The sequence below is a fragment of the Lithobates pipiens genome, unplaced genomic scaffold (genome assembly GCF_037356315.1).
Source record: "Lithobates pipiens isolate NorthernLeopardFrog02 unplaced genomic scaffold, aLitPip1_a1.2 Scaffold_25, whole genome shotgun sequence".
Classification (NCBI taxonomy): Eukaryota; Metazoa; Chordata; class Amphibia; order Anura; family Ranidae; genus Lithobates; species Lithobates pipiens.
In genome coordinates this window covers 158565486-158583620 of record NW_027507787.1, presented here as the reverse complement: position 1 = coordinate 158583620, position 18135 = coordinate 158565486, and the positions used below count along the sequence as shown (strand labels likewise).

The following is an 18135-nucleotide window of genomic DNA, read 5'->3' as shown; positions in this document are numbered from 1 at the left end:
TCATAGAAGACGACCCACTTCATTGAGGCTGCATATGTGCATACACTCGGCAGGAAGGAGTTAACCAAGATAACCCTGCAAATATAAAGAAATCTTTACCCAACAATAAAAATTAAAAAAAATACACCAGTGTACAGAACATGATATTATGAAAGCATATTTTCCGTTTCCTTTGGGCTGCAGGTATGGTGTTTGCTGTGCTGAGCTGCACTGGATGCCCATTTATAAGGCGGCCTTTGCTGTAAATTTAATACAGGTGCTGCCATCGCTGACCTCCCTATGAAAATGCCAATTGACTGGCTCTAATTCCTTCTGAGCTACTGATCCAGAGCAAGGAAAGCAATGGCAGTTTGTATATTTTCGGTACAAATCTCTCGTAACCATCAAGAAATTGAAGCAAAGCAGATCTTACTTGTAATGAATGATTGCCCCGTTCGGTCCCGTACTGGAGATGGTGGGAAAGCTGAGCTCTTTGAAGTCATGTTGTTGGCTAGAAAAAAAAAAAAAAAAGCAGCATGACATTCTTCTCTCTGCTGTGACAATATATACACATTAAGTAAAATGAAAAAGAAATTAGCAAAATAAAATAAAACGTGTGTAATAGGTTAGTCCATATTAGCCCCTTCTCGCTCAGCCCCCCTTTGATTTGAACTCCGGAAGATTTATCCCCTTTCATGGCCATTTTTTTGATATGGCACTGCGTTACTTTAACTGACATTTACAAAATTGAACAACATTTTTCCCCATAAATAGAGCTTTCTTTTGGTGGTATTTGATCACCAATGCATTTCTTACTTTTTGCGCTATAAACAAAAAAAGCATCAATTTTGAAAAAAAAATAATTCTTTTTGTTTATTTTCTGCTAAAAACACATCCAATAAATTTAGGAAAAAAAAAAAATCGAATTTATTCATAAATTTAGGCCAATACGCAAACTCTATAGCGTCTACAAACTAGGGTATATTTTTATGGATTTTTTTTTTTTTTTAAATAATGGTACTGATTAGTGAATGAATGAATGAATGAAATACTTGTATAGCGCATAATGCGAACTGAATCGCCTCAAGGAGCTGTGAAGAGCTTTGATCATCATCTAGAAGAGGAAGGTCTTGAGTTTTTTCCTAAAAGCCAGGTGGTTTTCTTCCAGGCGGATGTTGGTTGGTAGAGCATTCCATAGCCGAGGACCTTGGACAGCGAATGTCCGATCTCCCTTGGATTTATACCGGGCTTTGGGCACGAGGAGGTTTTTGTTGGCTGATCGAAGACTGCGGTTTGGTGTGTAAGGATTTATTTTCTCCATTAGGTATTGCGGAGCTTCTCTATGCATGCATTTGTGGGTGAGGCAAAGGGTCTTGAACGTGATCCAATTTTTTACCGTTAGCCAATGTAAGCTCCTCAGCGAAGGAGCGATGGATTCCCAGGGTCTTTTTCCTGTTATCAGCCTTGCCGCCGTGTTTTGGATCAGTTGTAATCGCGCAAGTTGATATTGTGGTAATCCTATGTAAAGCGAATTTGCGTAGTCCAGTCGTGAATTAATGATTGTTCCAACTACCACTGCTTTGTCATTCTTTGGGATAAAAGGGATGAGTCTCCGAAACATGCGTAGTAGATGGTAAGATCCACTGACTACTGCTCCTATTTGCGCATCCATTGACATTAGTGACTTATAGCAGGATGTTTGACACTTTGTGGGAACCAGTAACACGAAGGCCCCTTTCACACTTGTGCCACTTATCCCAAAACTTGGTATTGCTTCAAGTCACGTTGAAGTTGTGGCAGAGTCGTGTCAAAGATGCGCGACTTTCAGGTCGTACAAGTGTGAAAGTGGCCTAATACAGTGAACAGTGCTATATGCACTGTCCATCACTTACCCTCATCAGAATGGAGATCTCTTGTTTACATAGGCAGATACTACGCGCGCCCCCCCCCCCACCCCCCTCGTTGGCAGAAGTGCAGAATATTAGATAGATATATATTATATATATATATATATATATATATATATATATATATATATATATATATATATATATATATATATATATCTATCTTACACGTAATCCTGCCTAGGAGGGCCGCCCTTTAGCAGTATATCTGCTGGGGCAGTATATCTGATGGGGCAGTCCGGAACTGGTTAAAATAATTAAGTATGATATACCTTCCTATCTATTTACTAATGCTAGCAGCATAAGAAAAATAGTTCTGATTATGAGAGTGAAGTTCCGCTTTAACCCAATAAAGCGACATATTTAAACCTGGCTCCTCCCCCCTTATTCTTCCATATTTAGATTTAAAAAATGATTCTTATTTTTAAAGCGTTGTAACACTCCTGAACTAAGGAAGAATGATGTTGTGTTCTGGATTTCACGCATGCACAGGATGTGCTGCAGAACTTCAGGACATGACTAAGACCCCATACACACTATTAGATTTTCTGATGATTTTTGTCTTCAGATTTACCAAAACCATGTAGTGCAAGGGCCTGCCTGATTGCATACAAACTGAAACTCTTAAGGTTTGACCTCATATTATATGGTTTTGATAACTCTGAAGACAAAAATCTGCAGAAAATCTAAGTTTGTATTGGGTCTAAGATGACACAATTATCAGGGTGCAGGAACCCCTTCCCCAGATGTGCCGCAGGTCTCTTCAAGATCCTGAGGACCAAACAGAGCCCGTGAACACAGATCTTTAAAAATTGTGGCACTGAAGGGGGAAGGTGGGCTAAATTACAGGGGACTGAAGTTCCTCCTCAAGAAGAAATGTAGCTGTGATTATGGGATTTTACCTTCGGAATTCTTCTGCTTTATCCGCAGCTCCTATCTCTGTAATACTGTCACTGTGGATCTGTAACAGAAAACAAACATCAACAATAACACAATGATTTCCCATAGAGGAGGGAGGATGATCACATTCCCAGTATTAGTATTCTTACCTCTTTCTCCAGCCAGCAGAACAGCTCACAGAGGGCCACGGCGTCCTTAATCTAAAACACAGACAAGTGATATCCTAATGGCACAAACTAAGCAACAATACCGAGGTTATACGTACAAGAATTGAGACTTTTTTTTTGTGCTCTCTCTGTCACTACCTTCAGCACAAAGTAGAACAGTTAAAATCAAAATTATATTTTATTATATTTTGTATTTGATTTATTACAATAACAAATGATTTCAATAATTTATAAAATTTTAAATTATGCCAAGGGTCTCCAAACCGCAGCCTGCGACAATTCCATCTGGCCCGCAGTTGATGTGCATAGTCTTCGCTCTGATGGGGACCCTAATTTAAGGGGGAACTGATTTGAGGGACTCTGATGGGAAACTGATGTAAGGGAGACTGTGAGGGGAACTGTGATTTAAAGGTTTGTTTTTAAAACAAACATGTTATACTTACATCCTCTATGCAGTGGATTTGCACAGAGCAGCCCCAATCTTCCTCTTATCGGGTCCCTCTTCGCTGTTCCTGACTCCTCCCTCCTATCGAGTGCCCCCATAGTCAGCAGATTCCTATGGGGGGCACTGGAGCAGAGTCACAGCTCTTTGTGTCCATTCATACACGTAGCCCTGACCCAGCACCGCCGCTTCTCTTTCCCTGATTGGCTGACCGACTTTGATTGACAGCCATAGGAGCCAATTGCACCACTGCTGTGTCTTAGCCAATCAGAATTGTCACAGACAGCTTAGACATTCGTGGACATCGCTGGAGAAAAATGGGGCTCGGGTAAGTAATTAAGGGGGCTGCTACACACAAAGTTTTTTTTATCTTAACGCATAAAATACATTAAGATAATAAAACCTTCTGCCTTTACAACGCCTTTAAAGTAGAAACTTCCCTTTTTTAATCAACATTGACTATTTTAATATAGACGAAAAATGTTCACAATCACTTACACTGCATCCATGGCTGTACATTTGTATGCATGAGACATGAATGCGTTTCCACACATATTGGAGTATACTAGCGTACAGCCATTTATTTCTATGGGCAGCTTTATGCACCACCTGCAACTCCATGCTGGGGAATACACCCGTATTTCACATCATACAGCTCCAGTTGCCCATGTGCATGAGGCCTAAAATTATAATAAAAGTTCCTGATGGTAGTATGATCTCCTTGAAAAGGTTCTCTTGAAAGAATAACCCCCCCTACCCACCAATTATACCACAGTTCTCCTACAGGGCTGGAAATCCAAACAACGCAACAGTGTTTGGGCTTGGAGAATGGCCACTGCAGCCTAAGCACTGTATCCTAGGAGGAAGGGGGTTAGTTGCATGTATCCCCATACCAGGGTTTCTTTTGTGCATTTCTCTACAATATCTATAGCTACAGGGGTGAATGAGGGCTTGTATTAAAAAGCTTTTACTGCATGTTCCAAACGTGTCAGATTCACATTAGAGCCCATCTCCAGCAACACACAAAGCCCCTCCTTTCCCACCCATTTATAAAAAAAAAAAAACCCTAAGGGCTGGTTCACAATGCAAAAACACACTCCAGATCCATTCCATCTATGTATGTAAGTTTTTTAACGCATTTTTGGCGTGTTTCCTGTGTGTTTCCGGATGTTTTCCAGATGCTTTTTTTCTTCCTGTTTTTTTCACTGTACTGGGGTCTGGTGAATTTTTGAAGTGTTTTACCGCGTCCCAGTACAATCCAGTGCAGAAAAAAATGCAGCATGTTCTACTTTTTTTCCTAGAACTGGAAAGCCCTGAAACTGACTACACTGGTGTGGACTATGTCATTGGAAACCATATAACCTACTTTCTATGCGTTTTTGATGCAGGAAAAAAAAAAGAAAAAAAAAAAAAACGCACTGCATGTGGTGTGAACTGGCCCTAATAGCATTTTTCCTTCCCTCAGTCTGTCGTACGTAAACTTTGCCATACTAGCTTTCAGGAGTGGATGCCGGTAATCCAGTGCTGCAATGTGTACCGTTACTGACCATCCCTAGCTTAGTGACATCATTCTGTGCCTAAGACAACCCTGCAGCTGGACAGCCAATAGGACATGTCCATGTCATCCAAGCAGCGATGTGGACAATGGAAGAAGGTGACTCGCTGGGGTTGATTTACTAAAACTGGAGAGTGCAAAATCTGGTGCAGCTCTGCATAGAAACCAATCAGATTCCAAGTTTTTTTTGTTGAAGCTTAATTGAAGAAGCTGCAGTTAGAAGCTGATTGGCTACCTTGCACTGCTGCACCAGATTTTGCACTCTCCAGTTTTAGGAAATTAACCTCATTGTGTGTCAAGGTGCAAGACTTGGACTTTAACGGTTCCTGGTACTTGTTCCTAACATTCGTCAAAGAAGACTTACATGAGCTCTCCGCATTCCTTCAATCTCTGCAGAGTTTTTCACAGCCTTTGCTAGACATATCGGCGTGTACTGCGACAGGTACCTTTGAGTCTGAGTATTTCAAAACACATGAAAAAATAAAAATTAGTATTAAATACAGAGATTATAGATAAGGGACAGTTGGCCATACATATGCCCTTGTAGAATTTAGCATGTACCTTGGGAATAGCTTCAGATAGTGCATAGCTAGCCTTGTCACTAATCCACACCTTCTCCTTGGGGGAGAGCCCAGTGCAAACACCCTGCAGAGCGCTCAGAATTGACCCGTATGGCTCCAGCTGGATCCTGTACTCAGCGGCTGGAGACGAGTCCAGCTGTAAGTGCGCCCGGACTGCTGGGTCAGCCAGACGCTCACCGTCAATAAAAAGCCTGTGGAAAAAAAAAATAGGGCACAACATAGAACATGATGGAAGATCAAATGCCAAAGCACAACATATCTAAATACAAAATAATGCAATTAGGGAAAAATAATTCTCTGATAGAGTACACTAAATTATTTAGGCTTTTTTTTTTCAGATGATTGCAAAATGAGCAAACTGTGAATTTATTGGAGTGCATCACCAGATGGCTCTTCTTTATAGAGCTTTACTTATCACTAGAGGGATCATCAACAGGACAAAGAAGGTCCCGATTCCTCTATATACAACAAAATTTCCATTCAGTGCACCTCTAAATTTTTATATCAATAGAGGGGTCACCAGCAGGAGGAAGAAGGTACTGATTCCCCTATAGAGATTTTTATTAAAGATGCACCGTAATTTCATAGAATGCCCGTAATAGAAAATGTGGCAATAATGGCACTGAAAATGCGAATTTTTCCCGCGATTTTATAGCGAATTCACAACGATTTTAGGCCAGCTTTACCATGATTACTGTGCCTTATGGTGAGTTTTTCATAGGTCATGTGACTCAAAAACTGCATCAAAAACGTAACACAGTTGTGTTATGAAGCTCTCTTGCTGCATTTTCAATGCATTTGAACTGGAAGGTGCGTATTTTTAACTGACCAAAAGATGCAAACTGGATTTTTAACACCACAATGGAAGCGCAATGGACCACTGTGAAGACATATATGGAATTTAATACTATACATTTTTATTGAGCTTTTCTTGTGCTAAAAGTGCCAATAATGGCCGACAATAAATTCATATTTATTTAAATTGATATTAATTAAAAAGTTGTATACCATTTTATGTAGAACATTTTTTTTTTAAACTGTCATTTTGGGTACCAAAATTTCCATTTGGTGCACCTCTAATTTTTATATTACTAGAGGGATCACCAGCAGGGGGAAGGAGGTCCCGATTACTCTATACAGATCTTTAGTTAGACCTCCTTTAGACTACTGTGTCCAGTTCTGGAGACCTCACCTACAAAAGAGATATTCATAAGGAAGGACAGTCCAGAGATGGGCAACAAAAATGGTGAAAGTCTGGGGGATAAAATATATTGAGAGCGCCTTCAGGAACTTAATATTGACATGGGAATTTATAGATAGGCAACTCCTATCCTCATATTGATTAGTGGTTCCAAATTAATAACTACTGCCAAAACATTTAACAAAGCCAAGATGGATGGGATAAATAAGACGTTTTTCTACAAAGATGATATCTAAAGGTCCGATAATAACTTGATGTGCGGTCCATGATGCAAGCGCAATAATAAATCAAATTTAAATATAACAGCCCCATCATATCAAGTCCACACACTCTGTTAGGATAGATCCCACCTGCAGCCAATTGTATATTTTTTGATCTGGCTGAGCGCTTTCTGTTCTGTCATATACAGATTGTTGGTCCTTTTGTTTTTATTTATTATTTTTGAAATCCAAAGCAGAATGTGTGGGTTGTGAAATGATGTGCCCATTTTCCTTGTAAGTGCAGCGGTATAAGCAGAAGAATACTTTGGATTTATTGGACATCTCTGCATGACCGCAGGGTATTGTGATTATTTATTATGTTATGACATCAGGAAAATAATGTAAGATGGAAACCAAGGACTTGTGTTATCTAGCTAAAACTAACAACAGATCAATGAGAAAATATAATTTTGCCAGGAAAAAGTGGTCTTCTTGAAACACGAAACTGGAGTTCTTACACAAACAGCATGATAGAAAACAAGCCATTGTAATATATTTATGAAAGCCGGACCCAGTAATGAAGGGTTCACACCAATAGATCAGAGCTGTAGCTTAATGCAAAGGTGCTATTAGACAAGGTTACAGACATTATTTTGGTCAAATATTTCATTTTTAACCACTTACCGACCGCCGCACGCCGATGTACATCCATACTTTGGGGACGGATATCCAGTGATGTAAGTAACTAAGTTAAACGGAGTTACTTTAGAGGGTAACGAGTAATCTAACTGATTACTCTTCCCCTCATGGTAACTCACTTCTCATTACTTGGGCAGAGTTACCTCAATTATATCTACCTCCCAGGAGGCCCACCGTGGCCGCGCTGCCTGGCCGTTCATTCTGCCGCGGGGAGGGGGGCTTTCGCCCACTGAGCTGAGAAGAGGCTGAGACTGTCTGGACCGACCCATCCCGCCACACCTATCCAGAGAGAGAATGTAGGGAGGTGGGGCAGACACTGAAAAATTAAGTCAGCTGACACCAATCGAGTGAAGGGGAGGGTCTCTCTCTCCCCATGAGGAAAGGCTTCCCTGGAGGCATTCAAGTAAGTGACTGATGATTCTAATTGAAGTGCAATCGATCTATCCCAAGTTCTCCACCACCTCTGCTTCTTACTGATCCCATCCCTACCCACCCACCATCACTTCTACAACAGAAGTGATAGGGGGGATAGGGTAGGGATGAGATCAGTGGTGGTGGGGGATGGGATCAGTAAGTGGCAGAGGTGGTGGTGGGAGAGGATGGAACAAAGGGACATGACCTCAAAATATCAGGAGCAAAGTTCAAACAACTTACTTGGCACAACTAACCTTATTTTACTAGGAGAGTAGTGGATTCCTTGAATAAAAGGAAGTTAACAGATTCCTCCATCCACGCTAAACAGTGAAGATCGACAAATTGTATTCTGACAGTTTCCGATAGCTCTAAGAATACCCAACCAGTGGCTGCATCTTATTGGACACAGCTACTGTTTGGACAGTGTTTTTACAGCAGGCTGCTTCTATAAAAGTCAAATGATCTAGCTTTTGTTGAATGAAGCAGGGCCTCCCACTGAGCGAATTTCATCTGGTTCCCGATGAACTGGTATACCATCTTAAAAGGTGTCTCCACATAAAAAAACAATCAAAGCTCAGTCTCACCTGATTGCTTCTGCTCCCACAATGGCATAAGTGAAGAACACTGGGTTATACTCCACATCAGAGCCTCTGAGATTAAACAACCCTAATCAGAGAGAAGTGAACACATGCTAAAAACCTTAATCAGGAGACACACATATCACTAAATATACTAGTTTACCTCTATCAGGGTGTTAACGTTTTTGTGCGGAGTCAAATTCCAGCTACTGGAACAGCAGCCATAAACATATTCACCAACGCAGATACTTGCTGGACATCCCTGGTCAATCCTGTACTACATTTGTCCTACAACAGCAGAAGGTGACCAACTCAAAACCCCTCTAAGGCAGGGGCCTCCAAACTATGAACCAAGGGCCACATCCTGCAGCTAGGGTCAGTAGTGTGCATTGATTGAAGATTAAGGTCAGTAGAAGCTGCTTACTGTGCCTGCTTCTGATGTTGGGGGGACTTTTGCTAGCGATCCTGAAGTGGGGGGGGGGACGGGACTTTAAAGGGGAACCTGATGTAAGTGGGGTTATGTTTAAAACTCTAATGGGGAACCTCATGTGGGGGGGGGGGGGGAACAGACTCTGATGGGGAACCTGATGTAAGGGAATGGTTGGGGGGGGGGGGGCTCGGATGCGTAACGTGATGTCAAGGGGGAGGGATCTGAATGAGGAATGACTTGGATGGTGAACCTTATGCAAAAGGGGGGGGGGGGGGGGGGGCAATGGGGACTTTTTACTAGGGTTGCACCAATACTAGTATCAGTACAGATACTGAGTATTTGCACAAATATCGGTACTCGTGAAAGTGCACTGATACCTGAAACAGATACTTTCAGGCTTGGAGCTGTCAGTAGGTCTCCCCTGTTGACAGTGTTAAAGAAGTCCAGTAATTGGAGCTATAAAAAAAAAAAATTCAAATAAAGCAGCCGGCAATGTTTATTAACAACATTGCTCAGCCGCTGAAACACTAAAATAAAAAGAAACATTGTTGTTTCTGTTTGTATCTTCCTGTTTCTTCATCTGCAGTTCAAAAAGGGATGAACAAATGTTCCTCTGTTTAACCTTTTATTAACCTTAAATTTACTGTAATCAGCCTTAATTAACTCCCTATTCTCCTCCATTTAATTATTATTTTCCTGCTTTTTTTGTTCACGTCTATTTTATAAACGATATAAACAATTAAAACATTTTTTTTTGTTTGCTTTGTTGGTGAATATTTTTACACATATATTTATAAATTTCACATTGAAATACCGCAAAATAAAAAATAAAATAAAAAATCCATTTATTAATAACTTTTCAATGCTTTGTACCATTGCTGACAGCTAAAGTGAAACAGTTGTGGTAGGTATTGGTAATTAGTAACAGCGAGTACTAAAAAAAAAAAAAAAAAAAAGTATCGGTACTCGTAAAAAATAAATAAATAAATAAATAAATAAATTTAAAAAAAAATGGTATCAGTGCATCCCTACTTTTAACCAGCAAATATTGTAACATTTATGATGTGACCGTCGTATTGAAAAGTTTGGAGACCCCTGGACTAAGGTTTGACTGTCCAAATCCTGCATTGACCAAAGTGGAAGAATCACAAGTAGATTCCTGGAATCTCCACCTAACCCCAGCGTCATCAAGTATATTCTCACAACTGCCAGGTCCTCCCCCTCATTAACGGGGCAATTATAATACCGCAATAAAAACACCATCTCCCTCCCTCACTGTCACTTTCAGACATATTAGTCATATTGCATGCCAATTGTTACCTACAAACTAAACCTTAGAACATAGAAAAACTCTTAAAAAAAAAAAAGAGAATTTATATTAAAAAAAAAAAAAAAAAGGGGCGAGGGTGCAGAACCTAACTACAGCATAGATATTTTTTGGATGACCTTCTATTTTCATTTTATACTGCATGTATTGACGTCAGACATCTGCCTTCAACATCAGAGATGGCACTGCTGGAAGATCTTGTGTGTATGCCTAGTAAGATCTACCATATGAGAGGACAAACATCTCTTACATGCAACCTCATCCAGTGCAGTCAGGACGATCCATGAAGTTTTTCTCTCTGCCATCTTGGCCCGAAGCGCCACAATCTTATCCTGCCACGACACACCTGTAATAACAGTGCAAAACTTCTTAGTATGTGGTTGTTTTTCTCCTGTGTGTGAGAGACATCATGGAGGGTGTTCTAGCATCACCAGCAGATGTGTTCCAGGATCATCATATAACAGGCAAAACAGAGTCCTGTCCAAAGCCAACAATGCATGGATCGAAATTCAGCCTGTTCAGCAGGAACTGATCGAATTTCAATCCATGTAGGGGCACTCTGCTTATACAGAATTTAATATACCGATCAGTGATCCTGGCTATAGCTAGCGGCACTGATCATTGCATTTGGATAATGAGGAAAGCTTTCCAATGTTAGAACACAATAGTACAGTGGGAGGATACCCCACATTGAACGTGAATCTTTTTCCATTCAACCCACTGGTTGAATAAAGAAAAAAACAAACAAAAAAAAAAACAAACGTATGGGCTGCCTTAGAGTAGATACTGCAATGTACCTGCTATTTTCTTTATTAGCCAGAGAGCTCTGTGAGCCCTGTTAAAATTGATTTCACTTCTAAGGTGGACAGAGCAATTTCCTATCCTGCAACCACAGGTCAGTGTTAATGGGGAATCCCTCCCGCGGAGCCATTGTGTTTGCCCGGGGGGGGGGGGGGGGGGGGGGGGGGGGGTGAAGTCATCCATGCTGGGGGAACACAATGATTATTGCTAACCACTATAACAGCTGCTAGCATAATCGCATGTAAAATCTGACAGGCTGGTTGTCCCCAAGTTGATCCAGCAATCAGCCTCCCATTCATGCTTCAAATCTCAGCCAGTCCTCGCTGAACTGGCCAGGATTCAAACACTTTATGGCCGGCTTGAATTCCCTGACTTCGGGGACAGGCTTTACTCACCTGCCATCTCCTGTCCTATAGCAACATCAGCATCCTTTTTGGTAACTGGAGAACTCCCATTGGACAGTGGAACGTAAGGCAGGCAGGGCATAACCTCGATTACATTACAGCTGCATGGTCTCTTAGGCAGGATTTTTTTTTTTTTTTTTTTTTTAATGCTAAGGACATTTATGGCAAAAACAGGGGGAAAAAAAACCTGCATCACATCAGAGTTGTAGCCATGGCCTTTTTATATAGGGCATATAGAAATGACACTACATGGACATTTATATTAAAACACAAAATGTATTGTACATAAAATGTAAAATCACATATAGCACCATGTTCATTGTAAGGTTCACACGTCAGCAGGGACAGATTAGGTACAGTATGTATAGTGCCTTGAAAAAGTGTTCACACCCCTTGAAATTTTCCACATTTTGTCAAACAAAAATGTATTTTATTGGGATTTCATGTGATAGACCCAAAGAGGCACATAAAATTGTTAAGTGGAAGGAAAATGATAAATGGTTTTCCAATTTCCTTACAAATAAATAGCGATGAGCTCGATAAGTAAGAGATAAGTTCAACTCGAACATCAGGTGTTCGCCCACTCGCCAAACGGAGAACATTATGGGGCGTTCGCGGAAAATTCAAGTGCTGCGGACCGCCCCATAATGCACTGCGAGATCGCAGTGCATTGCTGTATGATGATTGGCTAAAGCATGCACCTGACCTGCATGCTTTGGCCAATCACAGCCCGTTCTGCTAAGAGAGCCATAATTGGCCAAAGGCAGGGTGTCTTTGGCCAATCATGGCTCAGGGGGGCCACACTATATGAGGCTGCTTACATGGCGTCAGTGTGTAGTGTTGTCGTGGACAGAGAGATAGCTTGATTTAGATTAAGCAGGCAGGTTATTCAGTTAGTGGCAGTGTATTTGAGAATATACATATATATAGATAAATAGATAGAGAGAGCGAGATATCGCTATCACACATACACACTCTGCATTTAGCATAGACTATAAATTCAGTATTTACTCGATATTCAGTCAGTGCAGAGAGATATCTCTCTCTCTCTCTCTATAATACAGCGATTTGAAGGCTCCGATGTTGGTTTCCAGGTTGAGGAAGGGAGCAACGTGAGCCTGGGGGGTGCCCAAGAAGGACAAGAAACTGGCAGTCAAGTTGCCCCAGCTGCAGCATACTGCCACGTATGAGCCAATGACGAGGAGGGAGGGGATGATGAGGTCATTGACTGTACTTGGGTGAGGAGGAGGGGGAAGGAGGAACAATTCCAATGAGGCAGGATGTCTTCTAGGGGGCAGCTTAAGAGGAGCCACCCTATTGCATCACTCCGCAGGTGCTGCTGACTCCCCGCTGACTTTTAAAAGTTCCTTGGTGTGGGCCTTTTTCGACACGTGTGCAGCAGATTGCACCGTTGCTGTTTGCAACCAATGTGTGAAGCGGATCAAGCGTGGTCAGAAGAGCAGCCGCTTGGGCACCACATGCTTGACCAGAAATATGATGACCTGCCATGCAGTCCGTTGGCAACAGCACTTGAAAGACCCACATAAAAGAAAAAGGCAGACTTCTCCTCGCTCCTCATCTGAGATCTTCAACTCTACTATGCCTCCAGTCCTCTCAAAAACCTGCACTGAGAGGAATATAGCAATAGGTGTCCCAAGTACTTGCAGCCAATCTGCTAGCAGTACACCATCATTTGATTTTAGCAGGCAAAATTTACCTACCTCTGTTGCTGAACCGTAAAAAGGAATTTGGTCCCAGCCATCCACATGCTCAGCGTCTAAATGCTAGCTTGGCCAAATTGCTAGCACTGCCTTTTCAGCTGGTAGACTCAACCCCCTTTTGTGAATTTGTGGAATGTCCTGTATCTCAGTGGCAGGTTCCAAAACGTTACTTCTTTTCATTGAAGGCTGTTACGGCTCTCTACCAGCATGCGGAAGGCAATGTTTTGGCCTCGTTGGACAGGACGGTCAGCAATAAGGTTCATATTACCACTGACTCATGGTAATGCAGGCATGGCAGGCATGGACAGGGATGTTACCTTTCCTTCACGGCGCATTGGGTAACTCTTCTGGCAGCTGGGAAGGATGCAGGACAGGGTTCAGTGTTGTTGGAGTTTGTTCTGCCACCACACCTCCAAAATGCTTGTGGTCACAGCTCTCTCCTCCACCTCATCCTTTTTTTCTTCCTCTAAGGATTCTTCTGCAGATTTGTCCTCTGAACCAGTGGTGCTCTGTAAGCGTGCAAGGGGCTACGCAAGCAGTCAGGCTAAAAGATGCCATGTGGTGCTTGAGTTGGTCTGCCTAGGGGACAGGAGCCACACAGGAGCAGAGAATCTGTCAGCTCTGAAGGAGCAGGCTCAGAGGTGGTTGACGCCACGCCAGCTTCAGCCAGAAATGGTTGTATGCGACAATGGCACCAACCTTCTCTCTGCCAGGGACACTTGACCCATGTTTAATGTTTGACACATGTCCTGTATTCGGTGGTGCAGCGGATCTTGAGCAGGTACCCAGGCTTACAGGATCTCCTGAGGCAGAAGGGTCTGTAGTCCTTTCCACCGATCATACAATGCCAGTGCCCGGCTGGCTGACATTCAAAGGGAATGCAACCTGCCCACCAACTGCCTCATTTGTGACATGCTCACCAGGTGGTACTCAATGTTGGCAATGCTGCAGCGGCTACACACACAGCAGAGGGCCATCAATGAGTACCTGTGTGAGTCGTGGACAGGGCACTTAAGACAGAACAGTGGGAGGAAGAGGAGGACTTCCTTTCCTCTCAAGGCCCCTTTTATCCACATAACATTCCTGTGGGCACACCAAACGCACAGGAAGAAGAAGGAGGAGGAGGAGGAGGAGGAGGAGGAGGAGGAGGAGGAGGACTGTGTCAGCATGGATGTAGAGGATAACGCTCAACAGCCGGCTTCAATGGAGGGCTTTAAGTCCCCAGAAACAGAGGGAGTTGTACGTGGCTGGGAGGAGGTAGTTACGCACCATGTGATCCTTAGTGACTCAGAGGACTCAGAATCGAACGCCTCTGCAAACTTATGCTGCATGGCCTCCCTGATTCTGCAAAGCCTACAAAAGGACCCTAGAATCTGTGGTATCAAGGAGAGGGACCATTAGTGGCTGGCAACCCTTCTTGATCAAAGTTACAAGGGTAAGGTTGCAGAACTCCTCCTGCCTTCACAGAGGGAGCAGAGGACGAAACGTCTTCAAGAGGCCTTGAAGAAAGGTTTGTGCAACGCATTTCTAGAACCTGGGAGGTTACAATTTCCTGGTGCTGAGGCTTCATTCAGTCAGAGGAAGAGCGGCAGAGAAGGTGGCCAGCTGACCGATGCCTTTAAACAATTTTCCCTAATCGTCTTTCAGGACAGCCACTATGAGAGATAGACTCCTCCTCTTCCTCTGGAAACACTGCGCCAGCCCATAAATTCTTACTTCCCCTGCCGGACCTCAGTTATTAGTGTTTCCTCCGGCGGGGAGACACTGTGCAAGGAACCAGGCCGATCAGTCGGGGAGGCTGTGGCCATTTTGTCGTTAAAGAACCCGGTTGAAAGAAGCAGGGGCTTCGTTTGGAGAAAGCTGGGTTCAAACTGTTCGAAAAAAAACAACGTCCGCATGTCGGGCGGGTCGAACGGTTTACTTACCTCACCAGGTACTGACACCCCTTCCGAGTCGAGCGCGGCTTCAGGTCATGGGGGACTCCTATCGCGTCTACAGGGACGCAGCTGGCAAGCCGTTCGAAAGATTTCCCTGTACAAGGGTACAGTCCGCCCCTTTTTTTCTTTGAACCGAGCGGGCCGAACGACGGGCGACGTCATATCCGGCGGAAACGAAGGCTTGACCTCGAATACGATCGACTTCCGGTTCCGGGTCGTGGAGCTGATAGGAGGGCCGGGCACAAGCTGGAGATGAGTTCGGAACGCGCACAGGCAGCGTGGAACTCTGTAGTAAGCAGCCACCTGCAGTCATGTCGGAAGCTGAGGCTCAAACAACAGACTCTATCTCCAGCATTCCTAAGGTAAGAGCACCCTGGGGAGGGGTACTCTCTATCTAGGATCCCCCCACCCCAATGTATGGTTCTATCATGGGGGGGGCAGACCCCCTGGGTGGCCAGGGGGGAGGGGAGGCTCAGATTCCTTCTTTTAAAAAAGGGTCTAGTGCACTCCCAGGGTTGTATCCCGAGCTTTGGATTGACTTTGTCTTTTTCTGTTTTTTCTTTTTTCCTTTTTTTTTTAGAAAGCTACGGAAAAAACTAGGTCTACGCATAGCTCTAAAAAGAAGTGTGCCTCCTGTAGGGACATTTTAGGGGAATCTTGGACCAAAGTGTTGTGCAAAGGCTGTATTGACTCCCTCGTTAGGGAAAGGGAATCTGAACAGGAGTCAGGACTAGCAGCTTCAGTCAAAGAGCTCTCGTCCACCTTCTCTTCTTTTTAGGTCCCTTTTTGAAAAATTTCAGCTTCCCACGGGTCCATCTCCCCAGGATACAACCCCACCTCTAGCACAGAGTTCTGCTCCGGTCCAACCTGCTAGTACAGGGGGGACAGAGGTTGCAGGCCCTTCAGGGACAGGTAGGGAACTTCCAGACAGTTCCTCTTCCGATTCCCAGGAGGGTTCAGAGGGGGAGGACCAGGACGGGGGGTCCAGGAAAGCCTCCAGATATAAATTATCCCTTGATGAGGTAGAGGACCTCTTAAAGGCAATTTATGCAACCCTCGGTATCCAGACGGATAAAAAGCCCCTAACCCTGCATGACCAAATGTATTCAGGTTTGGGGGAACCAAAAAGAAGGGTGTTTCCAGTGCACGAAGTTTTAATGGAAACAGTTAAAAAGGAGTGGCAGGATCCGGAGAGAAAACCCTTTTTATCTAGATCCCTCAAAAGAAGGTTCCCATTTTCAGAGGACCCGGCATGCCTTTGGAATAAAAATCCCAAATTGGATGCCGCTTTCTCCCAGGTCTCCAGACACACAGATTTGGCGTTTGAAGACATGGGGGCCTTGGCAGATGTCATGGACAAAAGGATTGACTCTCTGCTTAAAAAAACGTGGGACTCGGCTATCGGCAATCTAAAGCCTGAAATGGCAGTTACAGTTGTGGCTCGCAATTTAGAGCACTGGCTCTCACAGATCCAACAACATATTGAGGCAGGCACAGATAAGGAAACCATTCTGCCATCCTTCCCTACTATGCTGCGAGGGATCACTTACATAGCAGATGCCTCTGCTGAGTCCGTCCGCATGTCGGGCAGAACGGCGGCTCTAGCCAATTCGGCCAGAAGGGCCCTCTGGTTAAAAACATGGCCAGGGGATAATGCCTAAAAGATAAAACTGTGTGGGATACCCCTGACGGGGGACCTCCTTTTTGGCCCAGGGCTAGAGACTGTTCTAGACCGGACAGCGGACAGGAAAAAATCCTTTCCTCTTAAACGGAAAACCCCCGTACAAACTAAAAAGGGGTTTCGTCTGCAAGGACGTAGGGAAACCCCTAAACCAGAGGGGAAAAAGAAAACCTGGCCCCAAAAAGGCAGATGTATAGGAGGGGCGATTTTTCACCCTCCTGTCCAGCCCCGTAAAACCCAGTGACATTCCAGCTACAGTGGGAGGAAGACTGGGGGCCTTTCTACCACAGTGGGAGACAATATCCCCCAATCAATTTATTTTAGGGGTAATAAGGGGGTACCTCTTGGAATTCTTAAGACCACCCCCTCAAAGGCTCCTTGTCACCCATCTACCCAGGTGCATGGTAAAGGCCGAGGCCTTGCTAGAAGCTCTGAGGGAATTGGAGAATCAGGATGTTATTCTCAGGGTCCCAAAAGCAGAAGAGGGAAGGGGGTTTTATTCTCACATCTTCGTAGTGAAAAAACCCTCTGGAAGGTTCAGATTGATTCTGAACTTAAAGCCCCTGAATGCTTCAGTGACATACAAAAGATTCCGCATGGAGTCGATCTTTTCAGTAAGGGCTCTTCTGCCCCGCCACTGTTTCATGGTATCTCTGGACCTAAGGGACGCGTATTTACACATCCCTATAGCGGAGGCCTCGCAGAAGTTTCTACGCCTTGCCATAGATTTAGGGGGAGAAACAGTACATTTTCAGTTTCAGGCCCTGCCATTCGGGCTATCCTCTGCACCCCGCATTTTTACCAAGGTCCTGGCAGAAGCCATGGCCTTTCTTCAGCTCCAGGGGATATGTATAATAGCCTACCTGAACGACCTGCTTTTATTTGCAGCATCCCCAACACAGTTGGTCAAGGATCTCGATCTAACCAAAGGGGTCCTTACAGACCTGGGGTGGCTTCTGAACTTGGAAAAGTCCAACCTGATCCCCTCACAACAGATCTCCTATCTAGGTTTCCTGTTGGACTCAACACTGTTGAGAGTTTTTCTACCAAGAGAAAAGGTACAAAAGCTGGACAGAGCGGTGGCCTCTCTTCAGAGCAACCAGCTGGTTTCCATAAGGGTTCTGATGTCAGTATTGGGTCTCCTTACATCTACCCTCCCAGCAGTGCAGTGGGCAGGGCTACATTTTCGTCCCCTACAGACCTTCATCCTA

General features: G+C 43.9%; 1 protein-coding gene across 4 annotated transcripts in view; it reads right to left on the bottom strand.

Moving 5' to 3' along the window:
* XPNPEP1 (X-prolyl aminopeptidase 1) overlaps positions 1–18135 on the bottom strand; it is a 90911-nt gene that overhangs the window by 37559 nt on the left and 35217 nt on the right. For all 4 annotated transcript variants that reach the window (XM_077455076.1, XM_077455077.1, XM_077455075.1 and 1 more), the window contains exons 7-13: positions 10631–10726; positions 8630–8711; positions 5512–5722; positions 5315–5404; positions 2936–2986; positions 2789–2847; positions 413–490 (exon numbers count right to left, since the gene is read on the bottom strand). In XM_077455076.1, the coding sequence (XP_077311202.1) occupies positions 413–490; positions 2789–2847; positions 2936–2986; positions 5315–5404; positions 5512–5722; positions 8630–8711; positions 10631–10726 (667 nt within the window). The remainder of the gene's footprint in view (positions 1–412; positions 491–2788; positions 2848–2935; positions 2987–5314; positions 5405–5511; positions 5723–8629; positions 8712–10630; positions 10727–18135) is intronic.